Source organism: Hemibagrus wyckioides, linkage group LG22 (genome assembly GCF_019097595.1).
Source record: "Hemibagrus wyckioides isolate EC202008001 linkage group LG22, SWU_Hwy_1.0, whole genome shotgun sequence".
Taxonomy (NCBI): Eukaryota; Metazoa; Chordata; class Actinopteri; order Siluriformes; family Bagridae; genus Hemibagrus; species Hemibagrus wyckioides.
In genome coordinates, this window is record NC_080731.1 from 15747744 (window position 1) to 15767286 (window position 19543).

The 19543-nt window shown below is 40.3% G+C and overlaps 2 protein-coding genes across 5 annotated transcripts; one reads left to right on the plus strand and one right to left on the minus strand.

Annotated features, from left to right (window-relative positions):
- Positions 1-2497: 2497 nt before the first annotated feature.
- On the minus strand, positions 2498-11428 carry unga (uracil DNA glycosylase a). Of its 4 annotated transcripts, none has more exons than XM_058374753.1 (8): positions 11318-11428; positions 9974-10091; positions 8902-9078; positions 8729-8824; positions 5420-5517; positions 4573-4661; positions 3352-3530; positions 2498-2961 (listed from the first exon to the last, which is right to left on the minus strand). In XM_058374753.1, the coding sequence occupies exons 2-8, from the start codon at positions 10064-10066 to the stop codon at positions 2821-2823; spliced, it is 873 nt and encodes a 290-aa protein (XP_058230736.1). In that variant the 5' UTR covers positions 10067-10091; positions 11318-11428; the 3' UTR covers positions 2498-2820. The 4 variants fall into 4 exon arrangements, with proteins under 4 accessions (XP_058230736.1, XP_058230735.1, XP_058230734.1 ...); XM_058374752.1 differs by having other exon boundaries at positions 9974-10220; XM_058374751.1 differs by lacking the exon at positions 11318-11428 and having other exon boundaries at positions 9974-11253.
- Positions 11429-12611: 1183 nt separating this feature from the next.
- On the plus strand, positions 12612-19037 carry alkbh2 (alkB homolog 2, alpha-ketoglutarate dependent dioxygenase). The gene is made up of 4 exons (XM_058375231.1): positions 12612-12654; positions 12795-13025; positions 17621-17819; positions 18516-19037. Exons 2-4 carry the CDS (start codon positions 12842-12844, stop codon positions 18835-18837), a joined length of 705 nt encoding a protein of 234 aa, XP_058231214.1. The 5' UTR covers positions 12612-12654; positions 12795-12841; the 3' UTR covers positions 18838-19037.
- Positions 19038-19543: the final 506 nt, after the last annotated feature.

Here is a 19543-nt window from a genome sequence, read left to right on the forward strand (position 1 = left end):
AGACCAAGATTATGTGTGTGGATCAAAGCATAAACATTTAGTTCAGCAACAACGGTCTGAGTTAATGCATCAGATATTTCTTTTTATTTTTCAAAACCATGTGATGTCACTTCCTGAGGTCCTGCTGTTTTATTCCTCGGTTTATGAAATACAGAAATCTCTCAAAATCAGTCAGTTTTCTGCCAGGAAGAGTCATCAGGACAGAGGAGTCTGTTGTTGATAAGCTTCATGGTTTTTGTCGTATTAAGTGAATAAAAAGTGATGATGTAAGTGATAATAGGAGTCATTTGTCTAATTGATGTTGGCCAGCGTTAAACTAACTATATAAATAAACTAATTATATTGAAGATGGTAATGAAGTGGCATGTTGCAGTGGTGTAAAAGGACAAGTTAACTTCGGGGTGATAACAGTATCTCCGGTTCGCACTGTTGATTAATGTTATACGTATCTTATCATGTTTCTTTCCTTGCCAAGAAAAACTGAAGCTCTTGAGCTGAAGCAAAAAGAAACACATCAGTGCTGTCATGCTGCTCTACATGAGATTTATTAATGGTAATGAATATGATTTATCAGTTTGGGACCAACTTTTTACAGTCAAAAGGCTGTGAACAGTTAAAAGGCTCATATTTGCCTTTTTTTTGTAACCAGTGTCATTTTCATATCGTATCTTTGTCTTTAGGACAGAATGTGGTGCATCACAAGACCACAGAGCACGAGGACGGAGGATTTCCTTCCTGAACTGAGCATGACCGTTAAACCACAGATTACAGATACAATCAAGGACATGCTATGGGAGTGAAAAAACAGTATCACAGAAAATCTATTTTTATAAGCACAAAGTGTGTTCATCAGTGTAGGACCTTATAGTGCTGTTGTCTGAATTGTGTTAGATGTCATGAACCTTTACTAAATGAAGTTCAGTTTCATATTTCAGTTTAATGCAGAACGGTTTGTATGTATCAGCAACAATGAAAGTGAGTGTGGAGTCTACTACGAGCTCCTGAAGCAGCACAAGCTGTCCAGATCATAAGCCAAGGGTGCATGACTCATGAAAATTCATGCATTAGGTCATAAAGTAGATTAAAAATTAAATCTGCTTTATGATTGAGTTCGATTGAGAATGACAGGATCATTCACAGTGCCTGTAGGACTTCTCTATGCTTTATGTTTCTGTGTTAGAGTCACTGAGAACAGGAAGCAGAGGTGTTAAGGCATTGGGACCGGGTTCCTATGGGACCTAATGGAAAAAGAAAGCAGGAATAATAGAGAGGATACTCTGATCACTGGAGCGATTAAGGTGCAGCGTGCTTATCATGTAAACGTTTCATTCTGATCAGAGGTTTAATCTGGATCTTTGTTTATATTTTAAGTAATAGATCAAGCTAAGCTCTTGAACAGAGATATGTCTTAGAGCAGGTGGGATTGGGCAGAATTCTTTCAGGAACACTTCTAGTAGTAAGGAATGCCAGGAATGCTGGGAATATTCCTGAAACCGGTTAAGACTGAGGTGTGGTCTGTCTCGACACTGAGGCGATTCACCCAGATACGGCTCTTTTCACTTCCACTACGGTGGAATTTATTGCTCAGCCACACCGGGGGTTTCCTTTCTTAGTCCAGAGACATGCTTTGTAGGCTGAATGACATCTCTAAATTATCCAGTGTGTGTGTGTGCGCCATGTGGTGAGTCCCCTGAGAGAATCTCCCAGGTTCCCTGTGACCCTGTGTAAGAAAACTGCTTACAGAAAATTTTCAGCTTTTTTTGAGATTTTTGTTTAGCAACGAAAGCCAGATTTTGTCTAAGTGACAGATTATTCAATACCGGTGGGATGTGTTTATGGCTTTTATTTCTCATCACACTTTCACTTTTCTAAATTCTATTAAAACAAAAAAAGAGAGTAGCATCTGCAATGAAGCATCTCTATAATTAGAGCACAGACGTTTATGCATGTACAAATTAGTTAGAAAAACACAGCTCCCTAATGGATGGATATTTTAGTTCAGCAGTCTTCTCATTGCTGCCATTTTCTGAAGATTTTCTGATTAGATGTTAGATATTTCCCTGAAACGAATTCCTCTGAACGTGGAAGACGTGCAGAATGAATGTTTATGTACAGTGCGTTCACCCGTGCCTCAGGCTTTACCGGCTCTCACCGTCTCACTCTCTCAGGTGATATTTACGAGAATTGGCGCAGGAGGAATGCCTAACTTGTTATGAACATGAGTTCCAGCGTTATCTCTGAGAGCAAAGCCGGGAAGAGATAGAGCCAGTGAGAAAAGCTAGACGTGACCTTGGTGCGTCATCAAGTGAAGAAAAACAAATAAAAGACTGAGGTGTAACATTAAACCTGAATTGTAACAATAGACATACTTCAAGTCGTATTCCTGTATTTAATGCTGGAGGACAAAATATTTTTAAATCCACCATCCTGGCCTGGGTTCAAGTCATTCTGTACCATTAAGTTCCTCATTGTCATCTACAGCGCACACACACACACGTTCTTTTATAAAGTTTATTAAGAAAACCTTTTTAAAATGAACAAGTTTTTGGAAAAAGTGCAAATGTATGAAGTAGTAGTTCAGCAGAAAATTAGAAACACCTCCCACAGTCACTAGACTGTGTTTTCAGGGACAGACATGGAAAGAAGACAGCATTCAACTATCTGAACCTACATCTGAAAATGCTGTTTCATGTGAACACATTTTCTTTCTAGGAGGAAAAAACAACAACAACAGAGGAAGATCTGGAGAAACAGTCCAGTGTGAAATAGTAGAACTCCGAACTGAACTTTCAGCTTAATCGTCGTCTGCTCTCGCTGAGCTCACAGTGCTTTCCAGTCGATGGGCTTCTTCCCGGATTTCAGCAGCAGATCGTTGGTCTTTGAGAAATGTTTGCATCCGAAGAAGCCCCGGTGTGCAGAAAGAGGGGACGGGTGAACGGTCTGCAGGACGTGGTGTCGTTTCTGCAAAATGACATATGAAGAAACAAACTATTTGGTGAGAGGTGTGTTTCTGAAACTGTGAGCCTTATGTAATCTGAATATTACAGTTTTGTCAATATTGTTCTTCTTCTTTCAGCTGTTCCCTGTTCAGGGTCACCAGAGTGGATCATTTGTCCATATGTTTCAATTTGGCATAGGTTTTACACCGGATACCGTTCCTGACACAACCCCCCCCCCATTTAATCCGGGCCTAGGACCGGCATTGAGAGTTAACTCTTCAGTGGCTGGGTTAGCGCCCTGCCCGGGAATCAAACCCAGGCTGCAGCAATGAGAGCGTGGGATCCTGCTGCAGGACCACCAGTCAATAATCATTTTAAATAGATTTTAAAAATAATAATCAGTGAAACGTACTCTATCAATCGCAGCCCCTTTCTTCTGAGCGTACGCGCCCCACAGCATGAAGACCAGACCCTCCTGGTTCGCGCTCAGCCACTGCACCACTGCGTCCGTGAAAGTCTCCCATCCTTTATCTTTGTGCGAGTTGGCCTGATGAGCTCGCACAGTTAACACAGCGTTCAGCAGCAAAACACCTGCAGAGTCACAAAGAGGAAGTGTGTTGAGCAATCTCTAAGAAATTACAGACTGTGATTACCATTTAAAGACATCCAGCTGGATGACCGTGTCACCTAGCCATTTGGGTCAATTTCAGTTCTTACTCTCAATTTACATCGATCAGGCATAACATTATGACCACTGACAGGTGGCTTGAATAACACTGATGATCTCCTCATCATGGCACCTGTTAGGGGGTGGGATATATTAGGTAGCAAGTCAACATTTTGTCCTCAAAGTTGATGCGTTAGAAGCAGGAAAAATGGGCAAGTGTAAGGATTTGAGCGAGTTTGACAAGGACCAAATTGTGACGGCTAGACGACTGGATCAGAGCATCTCCAAAACTGCAGCTCTTGTGGGGTGTTCCCGGTCTGCAGTGGTCAGTATCTATCAAAAGTGGTCCAAGGAAGGAACAGTGGTGAACCGGCGACAGGGTCATGGGCGGCCAAGGCTCACTGATGCACGTGGGGAGCGAAGGCTGACCCGTGTGATCCGATCCAACAGACGAGCTACTGTTGCTCAAATTGCTGAAGAAGTTAATGCTGGTTCTGATAGAAAGGGGTCAGAATACACAGTGCATGATGGGTCAGGGCTGTTTCGGCAGCAAAAGGGAGACCAACACAATATTATGCAGGTGGTCATAATGTTATGCCTGATCAGTGTATATTTAAAGCAAAACCCCATTTAAATTACACACAGGAAACACAGTATAAACTGTTCGAGCAGGATTTGTCCTGCCTTCTTTTTGACTCCGATAAACCCAAAGTACTTTATGTATTTTGTCACTGCTCCACTACAATAAACTTCTACATCAAGATCCTCTACTCTCTCATGGTTTTATTTTTCTTACACTAGCTGTCCTGAGGTTCCTGAGGGCGTTTGGAGAATTTCTATAAGCATGGCTACGACTTTCAGTGTCTTTTACACCAAAGTGCCAGAAGTGTTACTACTGCTGTAAAACCCTGACAGATTCAGGTGAGAGTGAAGAGCAGAAGAGGAACAGGAAGAGGAAGTGGTCACCTTGCTTTGCCCATCCTGTCAGATCACCGTGGCCAGGATGCTGAAAGCCTTCGATGTCAGACTCCAGTTCTTTATACATGTTCACCAAGCTGCAAACAAAATCACATCCATTACACACCACACTGTAGTGCACCTGCAGAAGACAGCAGTCATGAACACTGTCTCAGAAGCTCCAGATCTGTGTCCTGTAAGAGTCAATCCAAACAAACTCACAATCAAAACACAGACACGCACACAATCAAAAACAAATTCACAATCAGCACACGTACATACACACAATCAAAACACAAACTCACAATCAAAAACAAACACCAACACACATACACACTATCAAAGCATACACACAATCAAAAACAAACTCAAACTCTCAAAACACATACACACAAATCACAACCAACACACCAAAACACATGCACACAGTCAAAACACAAATCCACAATCAAAACACACACAATTAAGAACAAACTCCAAAGCACACAGTAAAAACACACACACAATCAAAACTCACACAAACGCACACAATCAAAACATAAACTCAAAATCGCACACAGACACACATCCCTATAGCACATTTAGCAGAGCCAGTCTTGCTAGCTGCATGTGTTCAGACAGCGAGAGGAAACCTGTTTAAAAAAAAAAAAAAAAAAACATCCATTTGAATCAACTTAATCGACTTAATTGTAATGTCCAGTTTTTTCTGACAGCATGTTATTAATAAACCATCTTTCAGGTGTTTCAGATGATGAACTCGCATCCCTTTCACATCTGTAGCCAGACCTGGCAGCTTATATAAACTGCATGCACCGTGAAAACGACTTAAAATGAAGATTCAGAAAACTGGAGTAACCTGGGAGGAGGAGGAACAGGCCTCTGCACACTGAAACACAAGCCATGAGCCTGATTTGGTCCGTGATAGGGATCCTGACCCAGAACAACCACCTTCACCTGTCAAAACCAAGCCAAAAAAAAAAAGGATTAGTGTAAATGTTTTATCACCTCACTGCTGGGTTGCCAGATCCCTTACACACGGGCTAGATGTTGGGTCACAAATTGGCGGAAAATGTCCAGTAAATTTCCATGGGAATGTCATCTCGGGAATTTTGGAAATATTCCAAGTTGGAAACTTAACACGAATTTGTGGGAATTTACAGGAATTAATGGGAATTTATTGAAATTATTTTTCAAGTTTGGGAAAATTTATATAAACTGTATATACAAACATAAATATAAATATTTTGTTTGGTCCTAAGCTGACATGCAAGCAAACTAATGCATCTATGAGATTTTTGACTTTGATTTAATTAGTAGTAGTTTAACTTTAATTAATTCTAACATTGAACAACACAAAAGCATAAATGTTGAATGTAAAAAAAAAAACCCAAAACAAACATATTTCCTCCTTCTGTTTGCTGTAAAATGAAAACATCCCACACCCTTTCCCTTCCAAAAAAAAAGTCTCATTCAAAACTGTAATCTTTGGGTTCGAATGCAGAACTGTGGCTTCAATATTCTTGTGACTGTCAGAGCCTGGAAAAAAGGGAGGAATTACCCCCTTTAAGTGACTGAGGGGGATTGTGTGTGTGTCTGTGTGTGGTCTTTTTTAGACGGCGGTTTTTTTTAATAAATCTTACACACAACAGCTTACACACAGCACAAGGAAGTTTTAAATATACATTTATGTAATATTCATGTAATTTACATGACTACTCACCAAGATGGAGATTTTGTGAAATGATTTAGTGTGGAGGATTGAAGAAATGATCAGTGCATGTTATGGAGGAATGGACAGTGCATGTGGAGGTGTGGCCTCAGTCGCCCTGCAGTGCTGTGTGCATATGACTGAGCAATATACAGGGGTTCCTGTTATAGGCTGTTTATTCCCATTCATTCCCGTTAACTCCAATTCCCATATATTCCCGTTAACTCCCATGGAAATTTCCAGCCTCGAAAATTCCCAGAATTTTGCAACCCTATATGGAATCAAACCCACTGAACACTTTTACAGCGTCAGAGGCTCATTCCTATTGGTCACTGAGAGCAGAACATAACAAATGTAGACAAGAAACTGCATCAACCACGACTAAAGCACACTAACTGTCTGATGAAGATGCTACAGAAGCCCAAATCTGTGCTCTCATTATTTCTTTAAAGGTAAATTAGATCAGATTAGTGCATTTGTTCATGATTAACTATCTTAAGGTTAAGTCAGTGGGTTAGACCTTAATTTTGTTTTTTTAAACCTTTTGGAAATTCACTGAAATATCCTCAGCTCGATGTTTCACTAATATCATCATCATCATTGTGATGAGCCAGAACAAATACAACTGACTTTACTCATGCAGGGTGTTAATATTAAGTTAAAATAAATCATTAGTGTTGAAACATCACAATATTCAGATAAAATAACAACTTACTAAGTTGAAATATGGAAAAGAAAAAAAAGTTATTAGCATACACCAAACTGTACCTTTCTTTATCAACAGGCCAGAAGCATCAAACATCTGTCACTGATCAATTTCTATAGTTTATTCTTCTTATTCTTCTACACTTTAATATAAAACGTAATTAAATAAACAAAAACCTACCTTTCCAAAATTTCACATTTCAAGGTGGAAAAAACCCTAACAACAACACCACCACCCCAGTGTACAGTTTAGTGCCCCTTTTCTCCTGATGGTGTAACACTTAAACATGTGTCTCAAATCGGTCACTGCGGGGTTTCAGGAACACATCAACTGAAACATGAGAACATCCCTCAGATTTATTTGTAAATCATTTGTACGAGTATTTACAAAAATAAATTTGGTATTCCTGAAGATCACATACATTCAGAAAAAGTTCCTGCCTGTGATCCTGCAGGTGTGTAAACGTGTTTTTCAGACTGGTTTACACAAACGTTTACACACAAGATTATTACAAGAAGTTGAAAAGATGTGACTAACCTTCACATGTCTCAGAGGAAACATTAAGGTTAGCCTTCAAACTCTCAAAAGTAGACAAGCGACAGAAGAAAATCAGTTGCGGAAAAGAGAGACATTCAAGTTTCAAAGCAAAATGATCCCATATACACTATACTGCCAAAAGTTTTGGGACACCCCTCCAAATCATTAAATTCAGGGGTTGGGCTCAGCTCCTTAGTTCCAGTAAAAGGAACTCTTAATGCTTCAGCTTCATACCAAGACATTTTGGACAATTTCATGCTCCCAACTTTGTGGGAACAGTTTGGGGATGACCCCTTCCTGTTCCAACATGACTGCACACCAGTGCACAAAGCAAGGTCCATAAAGACATGGATGAGCGAGTTTGGTGTGGAGGAACTTGACTGACCTGCACAGAGTCCTGACCTCTACCTGATAGAACACCTTTGGGATGAATTAGAGCGGAGACTGTGAGCCAGGCCGAAACTGGGACATTTGCCTTTACATGCACATGAATATAATATGGAGTTGTTCCTCCCTTTACAGCTGTAACAGCTTCAACTCTTCTGGGAAGGTTTTCCAAAAGGTTTAGGAGTGCGTTTATGGGAATTTTTGATCATTCCTCTAGAAGCGCATTTGTGAGGTCAGGCACTGATGTTGGACAAGGCCTGGCTCACAGTCTCCACTCTGATTCATCCCAAAGATGTTCTATCAGGTTGAGGTCAGGACTCCAAACTCACTCATCCATGTCTATACATGTGTATGGAGCTTGCTTTGTGCACTGGTGTGCAGTCATGTTGGAACAGTAAGGGATCGTCCTTAAACTTTTCCCACAAAGTTAGGAGCATGAAATTGTCCAAAATGTCTTGGTATGATGAAGCATTAAGAGTTCTTTTCACTGGAACTAAGGGACCAAGTCCAACCCCTGAATTCAATGATCTGGTCCCAAAACTTTCAGCAATAAAGTGTATGTGAGAAATCTTCAGTTTACATAAAGAGACGCTGAAGTGAGATAACCAAGTCTTTATGTACATGCACAGGATCTTTTTATTGGCTGTATTAATGCTGGCAATCATCAGAAAATCATATATCAGTCTCTAAATACCAGTTCCCTCCTACAGGACCGAATCAACTTGTCTTCATTTTCCATTTCTATTTCTACTATTTCTTTAAGAATAATTTAAAAACTGGTGTTTGGGTGTTTAATACGTGTGTAAGGCAAACTGAAAGAAACTCACATCTTCAATCTGGCACATCTGTGTCCATGTGAAGACCTGCTCCTGAGGAGGATACACGGTGTGCTTCTGCCTCTCACCATCCACGAAGTTCATCAACTGAGGAAAAATAAACATGACTAAAAAAAAAAGAAAGAGAAGAAACGGAGCTGGGGAAATGAGAAGAGTCTGATTACCGATGTGAAGTAGGGCTTGTTGAACTCTGCCCCCAGCGCTCTCCTCCAGCTCTCCCCGACTCCCACAGGCCCGCGGCGGGAGGACAGACGCTCAAGTGCCGCCGCCTTGCTCCGGGCGATCCGGTCCAGCTGCTCGGGACTCAGAAGGACATCACTCTCAGCTTTCAGTTTCTTCACCTGGGACGATATCTTTGTGTATTTACTGCAACTCCAACACCGCTTCGATAAAACTCTCGTGCACGGCGTGGAGAGAAAACACAGCCGAGTGTTTATAAACACCGCCATCAGACTGCAGCGGCATATTTACCGAGACACGGTGTAAACATAGGAAACTAACACGTGGGTACAGGCACGTGCACGGATGAACCGGAAGTTATAAACGACCTCTTCCAAAAAAAGTTTGTTCGTAGTTTGTTTGTCAACAAAAGTGATTTTTAAGTTTCATTTCGTTTTAATAATGCAAACACGAACAAGGCGAGGACATCATGGATATATAACTGGGTAAATAATGTAAACAAATCCAGGCCAGGGGGAGACTCCACAAACAGAATACACAAACAAACTAGTAAGTAGATACATGGATAGACGAATGAATACTAAATAAGTAAATAAATAAATAAACTAATCATGAGTAATATGAGCACGAATAACGAATAAAAGTGTCACAAAAAACTTTGAACATTTTTCTTGTTGCATTAGTGTTGAAGTAATCATTTTTCCACATGACAAAAAAAGTGTTTAAATGATCATATATCGCCGTACATCTATGTATATAATACGTTACTAATACATAGATAATTTAAATACAGGCATCTAATGCTATTTTCATTAACTTGGTGGGTTTGTTTACATATGACGTTGCATCCACTTCCGGCGCATCTTTCGCGGGAAAATTTCAGCGCTTCTTTTTAAATGAACGGACAACGTGGGGGAAACACAGTCTGATAAAAACAAGATTTACACACTTTTAATGCCTGTTATTAAAGCAGCGTGTTGAATACACGAAGATTGTAATTCACTAACAAGTTTCTAATTCATATGTAACCATAGCAACATCACTGCGTTCACTCACATCACACGCGTCCTCGCATCCGGTCAGCTCGTGGAAGTCTCTTTTCTTGTTGGTGGGTAAGAAAAATGACTTGATGCTTTTTTGTCCGATCATTTTCACGATGAATTAAAATCCCAACCTGTGAGTGTGTGTGAGAGAGAGAGAGAGAGTGTGTGTGTGTAGCAGCCTCTGGTGTGTCTCGTTCTTTCTCAGCTCGCGCCAAAATAGTGTTGGAGCCAATGGAAGAGCAGCATGACAATGACGTGTCCTGATACGACATTAATTAATATTAATTAAATAAAAAATAGAGAAAGCGAGTTATTCCATAATTCTATAATATGCTAAGATAATCATTCATCATGCAAAAAACACAGAAATGTCATCTGGAGATTAAAACTACAATGAGAAAAGTGGGCAAACTGTTAGGTGTTAAATAAGATAAACAATACCTCTCATCTAAAATAGTCTTTTAAATATGACCAGGCCATGTATTTAATGCTATTTTTAATCCTCGTGCAAGGGGTGTATTAATCCTCCTTCATAAATCAATAATATAAAAAAAAATACAAAAAACATCCAAGATCCATCTGGAAGGTTATTCTTATTATTTTGTCACAAAAGCTATGCAAGTATGGTCCTGATGATTGTATATTTTAAAAAAAAACATCCTAATATTATCAGGGGAGATTTTGATCATTCCATCAACCCAGTATTGGACAGATCCAGAAGGATCTAAGATTACTTGAAGTTTGGATAATACTGAAGCCAAATGAAAGGAAATATTAGTATCACTCAGGCTCATTTAGATTGTAGAGAGTTTTATGAACTGCTTTACAAATCAGGGCTTAATAGAAATGCATTTTTTTTTGTACAGTTGCAATTTTAGACTATATCAGAGAATGAGAAATAAGCACAAGACAGCCCATTAACAACAGAAGACCTAAGTGAGGCTATAGGGGATCTTTGTAGCAGTAAAGCACCTGGACCAGATGGGTTGCTATTAAAGTTCTACAAAACATTTAACAGACAGATTGTCTTGACACAAACCAAATCTTGACATGTATGAGGAACTATAGGAACGTTGCCAGCTTCATTAAGATTAGCTTAATAACTTTAATATTAAAACAAAACTGAATCTTACAAGACCAAAGTTTTACGGTAGGTGACACAAAAATACTTTGTAAAGCACTTTCTAGAAGACTGGATAAATATCTTCCTCAGTTGATTAATGATTGAAGAGGTTTTGTACAAAAATAAGAGACAAGATTAGAACTGAATATACAACATGAGAGGCATAATGAAAAAGACACAGGATTGTTCTCAGTAGATGCATGCCAAGCCTTCGGTAGGATAGAATGGAATTACCTTTTTTGATAGTATTATACACAAACCCAGCTTCTGAGATCCTTTTGGAGACCCTTTAGTTTACAGCGATCTACACGTCAGGGATGCCCTTTGTCTCCAGTGCTGTTTGTGTTGGCAATGGAACCTCCAGCCATGGCAGTGAGATCACACACAGGATTATTGGGCATTACAAGTGGGGGAAAGATCATCACTTTTCTTTCTATATAGATGATACCGTATTTTTCTTGACGAATGTGAAAAGTTGTGTTCCTAACTTGATAGTATTTTGGTTTTCTGGCTAAAAATGTCAGTATTAATGTTTCTTAATTAGGAAGAAAGAAATTATAATAAATATATCAATTCAATTCAATGTACTTGTCTAGCACCTTTTACAATGGACATTGTCTCAAAGCAGCTTTAGAAAAGTAGAGAAAGGTGAGAAAAAAAAATATTAAATTAAATTATTAAACTACTTTATCCCTCCTTTATTGTATCCCTAATGAGAAGCCTGTGCTGACAGTGGTGAGGAAAAACTCCCTGTGATGATATGAGGAAGAAACCTTGAGAGGAACCAGGCTCAGAAGGGAACCCATCCTCATTTGGGTGACACTGGACAGTAAATAATGTAACTGTAACTGATTAACGTCCTTTCTACAACAACAATCAAGGGCCCATGAGGAACTATTAGGTCAGTGTAGTTTCTGAGTTCATTACAGACACTAATTCCTTGCTGTCACAAGCTGACAGATGTAATGGCAGATCTGTGACGGTGTGAAAGTCCCCTAGTGGCTCTGTCCATTGCTGTCTCCTGGGTCACAGGCTGTCCACACAGATCCATCCACAGTATCAATGAGCACCACCAAGCAACGAGACTCTGATGAGGGGTAGAGGCAGTGGTCAGACTGGAAACTCAGAACACTGGGAGCTCGAGAATGGGGTGTATAATATATCATTTATGCCGACTACTTGCTTTTATCTGTAGCCTTCCAGTTAACCTGTCCTCTCTCCAGTAACGGCTAGTCATGAGATTCAATGATGAGCTACATGTAATATGACAGAAAACTATCAAGGTTAAGTATTGTACATATCACAAGATCTCATCGATGGCATAATAAGAAAGATTTGGAGCAAAAACTATTATACACACATGCTTAAAGACAAACAGGCAGCTGCATTCATGGCATCAAGTCTGTAACTACTTCACTTTGTGTACATCATCTGGGGCTAATAGAGATGAGTAGTTTGCAGTATTGTGAGTGGTATACCAGAATTGACCAATAGATGTCTCTGTGGTTCTTACTCAGTATTAAAAAGAGAGAGAAGAAGAGCCATGCTTGGAGAAGTGGTACACATGCAAGGTCTTGTTTATTGTTACTATTCTTATTCTTATTTTTATTTAAACATCCAGGATAAGAATATAAAGGCAGACTTGATACTGTTGTATGTCTGAATGAAGCTAGCATAGTATTATTGTTATCATATCATCTTTATTTGTCAGTCTGAGCACCTGCCTGTGTGGAAAACAACAAACCTGAGACACAGCAGATGGAGAAGCCGTGTACAGAGGGAAGACATGAAGATGGAGATGAGGAGGAAGAATTCCCACATCCCATCCCATGGCAAAAGATCGAGGCGCAGGAGCTGGACTGTGACTACGGCTTACTTTTCTCCAAAGAGGAAGCAAGCAGGCTTTTCATGCAGCTAGAGGAAGAGGTGGAGTACTTTACAGGTACAAGGCTGTGAAGGAATGTCATATTGGACCTGTCTAGTTGAAAAAGTTTATATTTATATTTGAGTTTTCACACAGCTTGTTGTTATCTGGATGATTGAAAACTGTCTTGATGTTTTGTGATGCGTTCCTTGTTTGTCTGAGCAGTTCCCAATGTGTTTCAGACAACAAAATCCTTCAGTTCTTGCGCATTATTTGCTTTTCCAGTATATTCTGTATACACACAGACCAGGCATAACATTATGACCACCTGCCTAATATTGTGTTGGTCCCCCTTTTGCTGCCAAAACAGCCCTGACCCGTCATGCACTGTGTATTCTAACACCTTTCTATCAGAACCAGCATTAAGTTCTTCAGCAATTTGAGCAACAGTAGCTCGTCTGTTGGACCGGAACACACGGGCCAGCCTTCTCTCCCCACGTGCATCAGTGAGCCCTGACCACCTATGACCCTGTCTCCGGTTCAGCACTGTTCCTTTCTTGGTCCACTTTTGATAGATACTGACCACTGCAGACTGGGAACACCACAGTAGAGCTGCAGTTTTGGAGATGCTCTGATCCAGTCGTCTAGCCATCACAATCTGGCCCTTCATCAAACTCGCTCAAATCCTTACGCTTGCTTATTTTTCCTGCTTCTAACATCAACTTTGATGACAAAATGTTCACTTGCTGCCTAATATATCCCACCCACTAACAGGGGACAGGTTCAGTTGTGAAAGTTCAGTTGTTATTGTGTTTTGTGGACTATATATAAAAATCTGTTATGTGGGATATTGTATTCAGGGCAGAACTAAATGATCCTCATCCTCTTCCTCCTTCATCTTCATCATCTTCTTTTTCATCTTCTTCTTCTTCTTCTTCTTCTTTAAAGGCCTATGTAAACCTATGACCTCACCTGTCCAGTTGTACTACATTTAGTCCCAAAACTGAACGAATTGTCCAGCAGCCTGCACAAAGAAAATGAGTTTCATGGCTCCAGTATACATTTATCTTCTGGTACAAATAAATACTAATAAATCTACATTCTAAATAACTTGGCCTAATGTTCTGTGTATATATAGAACGTTACTAGCTTCTATTGATTAATGATGCGCTCCTAGTGAACACGCAACCTTTTGACTGAGAACCAGTGAACACCGAGAGAGATAAGCAAATGTTTTAACGAGCTCGACATTTTCTCATAAAGTTTATTTACTGATCAGGTTACTGGGGATGTGGACGATTCTTTCATCAATTCAATGATATGATTTTATTTCTCTACAAAATAATTCTCTCCACTTGGGTTCACTTAGAAACTGCCTCCAAAGATCGCTGAAAAACGATCTGTTCTTGTGAAATCAGCTCTGCCTCTTTGCTGATCCTCACTTTTCACTTGAGTCACTCACCACTGTTTACACTGGTCATTTTGAGCATTTGTGTTTTGGTGAAATGAATGAAAATGCCTTGTTTTTGCTTTTAGTATTAGTATATTATAGTTATATCTTTTCCAGGAGTGTGTGTGAGTGTGTTTGTGTTGGCTTGAGCTGCTGAATCGTCTCACCAACTCTTCACTTTCTATTATGAAAGCAAATTAAAAAGGAGAACCTCTCACATGCCATGTCCAACACCTCCATCTGTAGCCCTTGTTCTTCTGTAGCCCATGTTCTTTTAGAACAAATGAATTTCTATTTCATTCAGGAAATTAAAGGAACCTATTCTTCTTTCTGGAAGTGTCATGAAGTATTTCTCGTTATTAATTCTTAATTACAGTAACAGTAATGATTAAGTGTGTAAGCATTTTCTCCCTGTGCTTTGGGGGTTTCCTCAGTGTGCTCAGGTTTCCTCCCGTGGTCAAAACACATAATGTAAGCTGAATCTTCTTCTTCTTTTGGCTTTTCCCTTCAGGGGTCACCACAGCGAATCATCTCTCTCCACCTATCCCTATCTTCTGCATCCTCAACACTTACACCCACTAGCTTCATATCCTCATTTATTACATCCATATTCCTCCTCTTTGGCCTTCCTCTTTGCCTCCTGCCTGGCAGCTCCATGTCCAACATTCTCCTACCAATATACTCACTCTCCCTCCTCTGGACATGTCCAAACCATCTTAACCTGGCCTCCCTAACTTTGTCCCCCAAACGTCCAACATGAGCTGTCCCTCTGATGTACTCATTCCTAATCCTGTCCAACCTTGTCACTCCCAAAGAGAACCTCAACATCTTCAGCTCTGCTACCTCCAGCTCTGACTCCTGTCTCTTCCTTAGTGACTCTGTCTCTAAACCATGCAGCATGGCTGGTCTCACCACTGTCTTGTACACCTTCCACTTGATCCTCGCTTCCTGCCTTCCTGACTTCATCCTTTCTAATCTTATCTACTTCCTGTTCCACAGAGTTCACCCCTTCTACTCTTTGTTCCCTCTCATTTTCCTCATTCATCAGCTCTTCAAAGTTCTCTTTCCATCTCCTCTGTACACTCTCCTCACTTGTGAGCACCTTTCCATCTCTATCCTTCATAACTCTAACTTGCCGCACATCCTTCCCATCTCGATCCCTCTGCCTAGCTAACCTGTACAAGTCCTGTACAACCTGTAGACACCTCCCTCTTCACTCTTCACCCTCTTCACTTCACTCTGTGCTCTTGTATTCCGGTCTATTCTCTTCAGTCCTGTCCATGTCCCACTTCTTCTTGGCTAACCTCTTCCTTTGAATACTATCCTGAACTTTCTCATTCCACCCCCAAGTCTCCTTATCTTCTTTCCTCCTTCCAGATGACACACCCAGCACCTTTCTTCCTGCCTCCCTGATCACTTCTGCTGTAGTTTCCCAGTCATCTGGCAGCACTACCTGACCACCCAGAGCCTGCCTCAACTTCTGTCTTCTGAAAATAAGTGTTAACCACAGCCATGTCCATCCTCTTAGCAAAGTCCACTACCATCTGTTCTTCAAGTTTCCTTTTCTTAACTCCAAACTTGCCCATCACCTCCTCATCACCTGTGTTCCCCTCACCAACTTGTCCATTAAAATCTGCTCCTATCACCACTCTCTCACCTGTTGGAATAGTCTCTATCACCTCATCTAATTCACTCCAGAATCTCTCTTTCTCCTCTTAACTCACAACCTACCTGTGGGGCATAACCACTAATAACATTCAACATCACCCCTTCAATCTCCAACTTCAGACTCATCACCCTGTCTGACACTCTCATCACCTCCAGAACATTCCTCACAAACTCCTCCTTCAGGACCACACCTACCCCATTTCTCTTATTATCCACCCCATAATAAAACAGCTTGAATCCTTCTCCTATACTACGAGCCTTGCTACCCTTCCACCTGGTCTCCTGTACACACAGTATATCCACCTTCCTTCTCTCCATCATATCAGCCAGCTCTCTACCTTTCCCTGTCATAGTACCAACATTTAGAGTTCCTATTCTCAGTCCTACACTATTACCTTTCCTCTTCTCTCTCTGTCTACACACTTTCCTCCCTCCTCTACTTCTTCGACCAACAGTAGCCCATTTTCCACTTGTGCCCTGTAGGTCAACGGCGCCGATGGCGGTCGTTGTTAACCCGGGCCTCGACGATCCGGTATGAAATTCAGAGTACTGACGATTTGCATGAATAAATTTGGCAATGTTTTACGCCGGATGCCCTTCCTGATGCAACCCTCGCTATTTATCCAGGCTTGGGACCGGCACAGAAGTCACTGGACTGTGACCCCCATGGCTAGATTGTGTTGTAAGCTGAATGGTGTCTCTAAATTGTGTGTACTGTGTATATAGGTGTGTGTGAGAGAAGTTGTTCTCTGTCATGAGTTGGCACTCTGTCCCTGTGCCCTGAGTCCTCTGGGATAGACTCCAGGCTCCCCGTGACCCTGTGTAGGATACTTGGTACAAAAAAAAGAATGGAGAGACTACACTGGTGTTTTTGCTCAATTCTGATTGGTCAGAAGGAATTGATTCATTTTTCTATAACAGCAGTTCTAATATGTTGTCATTACTATAGGTCTTTACATGTGGTCAGATGTGTGCGATTGTTGATATGGCGAAGTTTTTTCTGAGCATTTTTTATGATTTTTAGAAGGAGTCTCCAGTGCCAGTATTTTTCGTAACAGTCTAAGATCACAGGAAAGTGATGAGGATGGACGGTGTTGCAGGTTTTCGTCAACATGACAAGCGGTTTTTTTTTGTTTGTTTGTTTTTTGTTTTTGTTTTTTTTAACTTAATAGAAAGCAGAAGAGAGCCTGCTGAGGAAATCAATATTTATAGTATAGTTTATAACTTGAACTGCAGACGTTCCACAACACTGAAATGCAAGGATAAAAAGAAGATAAAATGATCATGATGTCGTTTATTTAAAACTTAAAATAGTCATTGGTGTGGTATAAGAGGAATAAAGCACTTCATGGCATGTTAGTGGAAAATAATTTATATTTGTAGCTTTTCATTCATCCATTTGTTCATCCTTCGTCCTACTGATGTCTGTTAGAATGAAGTCAGGGTGAGTGGATTTGCTGAAATCTCTTCAAGATGAAACCACTGTCCACTTTTACTTGGAGCACTTAAAGTAACGCTTGTGTATTATAACGCAATCTTCTCTTTTTCTCTCGAGGCGAAGAAGCGAAGCTGAAGGTGTACGGGAAGATGTACAGCGTTCCCCGGAAGCAGGCGACATACGGGGAAGAGGGTCTGCTCTATTCTTTTTCTGGAGTGCATCTTGCAGCCAGACTCTGGACACCGACCCTCCAGTATATCCGTGACGCCGTCACCAACGCCACAGGATACACCTTCAACTTTGTCCTGATAAACAGGTGATTTTATTATTTTTTTAACATCCTCAAATAATAGATACAGTTTAAATGGATTTTTTAATTTTATTATTATTATTATTATTTAATTTAATAATTATTCAATTCAAATGTTATTGGTCACATACATGTTCACACCATCACACACAGTATCCCAATCACTTATACATTTTCAGTGTATAAATAAAGGAAAACAAATGAGAACCAACAATTGAAAAAAACCCCACATAGGTCAGAAGGACACATGGACTGCTGACTACTAATAAATAATATACTCAAAAGATAGAAAACAATAATATACCAAGGGTTAGACAAGAACCAAGAAGAGGTTCTAGATAGTCCAGAACTTTATAGACTTGGTGAATGTGTTACATAAATAAGATACCCTTTACCTGAAGAAACCTTCTCACTGATCCAGTTCAGCCAAATATTTTTTCTGGCAGTAATTACAGTTAGATTTTCTATGTTCATTTTCTATTAACAGAAGTCTTTAATGTTAATGTCTTCGCTTGGTTCTGCGAACACTAGTAGTTCCAAATTCCAATAAAGTATCAAAGATCTCCATTTGAAGATTTGCGTTTCTCCCAGCACCGGAGAGCTGTACGGAATCTCTGTATCTATCACATGGCCACATACACTGTGTTAAATGTGTTTTCTGTAAAAAACAAACAATGTCACTGATGTTGTGTGTGTCTGCAGGTATAAAGACGGTCAGGATCACATCGGGGAGCACAGGGACGACGAGCGTGAACTGGACCCTTCGTGCCCCATCGCCGCCGTGTCTCTCGGAGCCGTACGCGACTTGGTGTTCAGGCATCGAGACGCTCGCAAGGAGCCGAGGAAACATCATATAGAGCCTGTCAAGTTGGAACTGGCCCATGGGAGCCTTCTTCTCATGAACTCTCCCACTAACACCTACTGGTATCACAGCCTCCCAGTGCGGAAGAGGGTGAAGACGCCGCGCATCAGTCTCACCTTCCGACGCATTATTAAGGGTCGCCAGAAAAGGAAAAAGGAGTGACTTTACTGTAAAATAGGACAGTTTCTGTAAATATGTTCATTTGTTGAACTCGTGATTGAAGAGGTCTTTCAGATAACACACCACAAAGTTCAGCTAGATTAATGTCTGGTTAACTAAACAAGGTGTGTGTGTAAATTAACGCACCTGACAGAGGGCACTGGAAACGTTACACCAAATATAAATTACGGTTTATATCATGACTCGACTCTTTCAATGCAGTTTGTTCCAGTTAGGACTGATAAAAGTGTGTACTGCATTGGGGCTGGGGCTTCCACATCAGACAAGTAACATCAGGAGAACATGTGGTTTTAACTTATTTAAAAAAAAAAATAATGTTGGCTCTTAATCTTGAACAGATATTTTTTTCTTTATTCTGATCACAGGCACTGAGGTTTAAATGAAATGGTAACCACTTTAAAAAACATTACGCACGTTCTAGTGCATTATGGGTAGTGCACACATCCCCTCAGCCTCCAGGAACAGTGTAAAAACCCATAAACCCATTCTGATCAGGAAGAAATAACACAACAGACCATCTTTAGTAAGAGCACTAAGCACATTGGAATATACAGCTCTGGAAAGAAAAAAAAAGAGACCACTGCTAAATAATCAGTTTCTTATGTTTTTTTCTTACAGGTGCTAAATTCAAAATATAACTATTGTTATTTAGAGTGTATATTTAAAGGAAATGACATCACATCAAAAT

What these genes read in the sequence shown, in the direction of transcription:
- unga (XM_058374750.1), bottom strand. Translation starts at nt 9,186, where the DNA reads ATGGCGGTGTTTATAAACACTCGGCTGTGTTTTCTCTCCACGCCGTGC. An exon ending in ACAAGCCCTACTTCACATCG is followed by an intron (nt 8,825 to 8,901) that starts GTAATCAGACTC and finishes ATTTTTCCTCAG; the next exon opens with TTGATGAACTTCGTGGATGG. An exon ending in AGATGTGCCAGATTGAAGAT is followed by an intron (nt 5,518 to 8,728) that starts GTGAGTTTCTTT and finishes TGGTTTTGACAG; the next exon opens with GTGAAGGTGGTTGTTCTGGG.
- alkbh2 (XM_058375231.1), top strand. Translation starts at nt 12,842, where the DNA reads ATGGAGAAGCCGTGTACAGAGGGAAGACATGAAGATGGAGATGAGGAG. An exon ending in AGAGGTGGAGTACTTTACAG is followed by an intron (nt 13,026 to 17,620) that starts GTACAAGGCTGT and finishes TTTTCTCTCGAG; the next exon opens with GCGAAGAAGCGAAGCTGAAG. An exon ending in AACTTTGTCCTGATAAACAG is followed by an intron (nt 17,820 to 18,515) that starts GTGATTTTATTA and finishes GTGTGTCTGCAG; the next exon opens with GTATAAAGACGGTCAGGATC.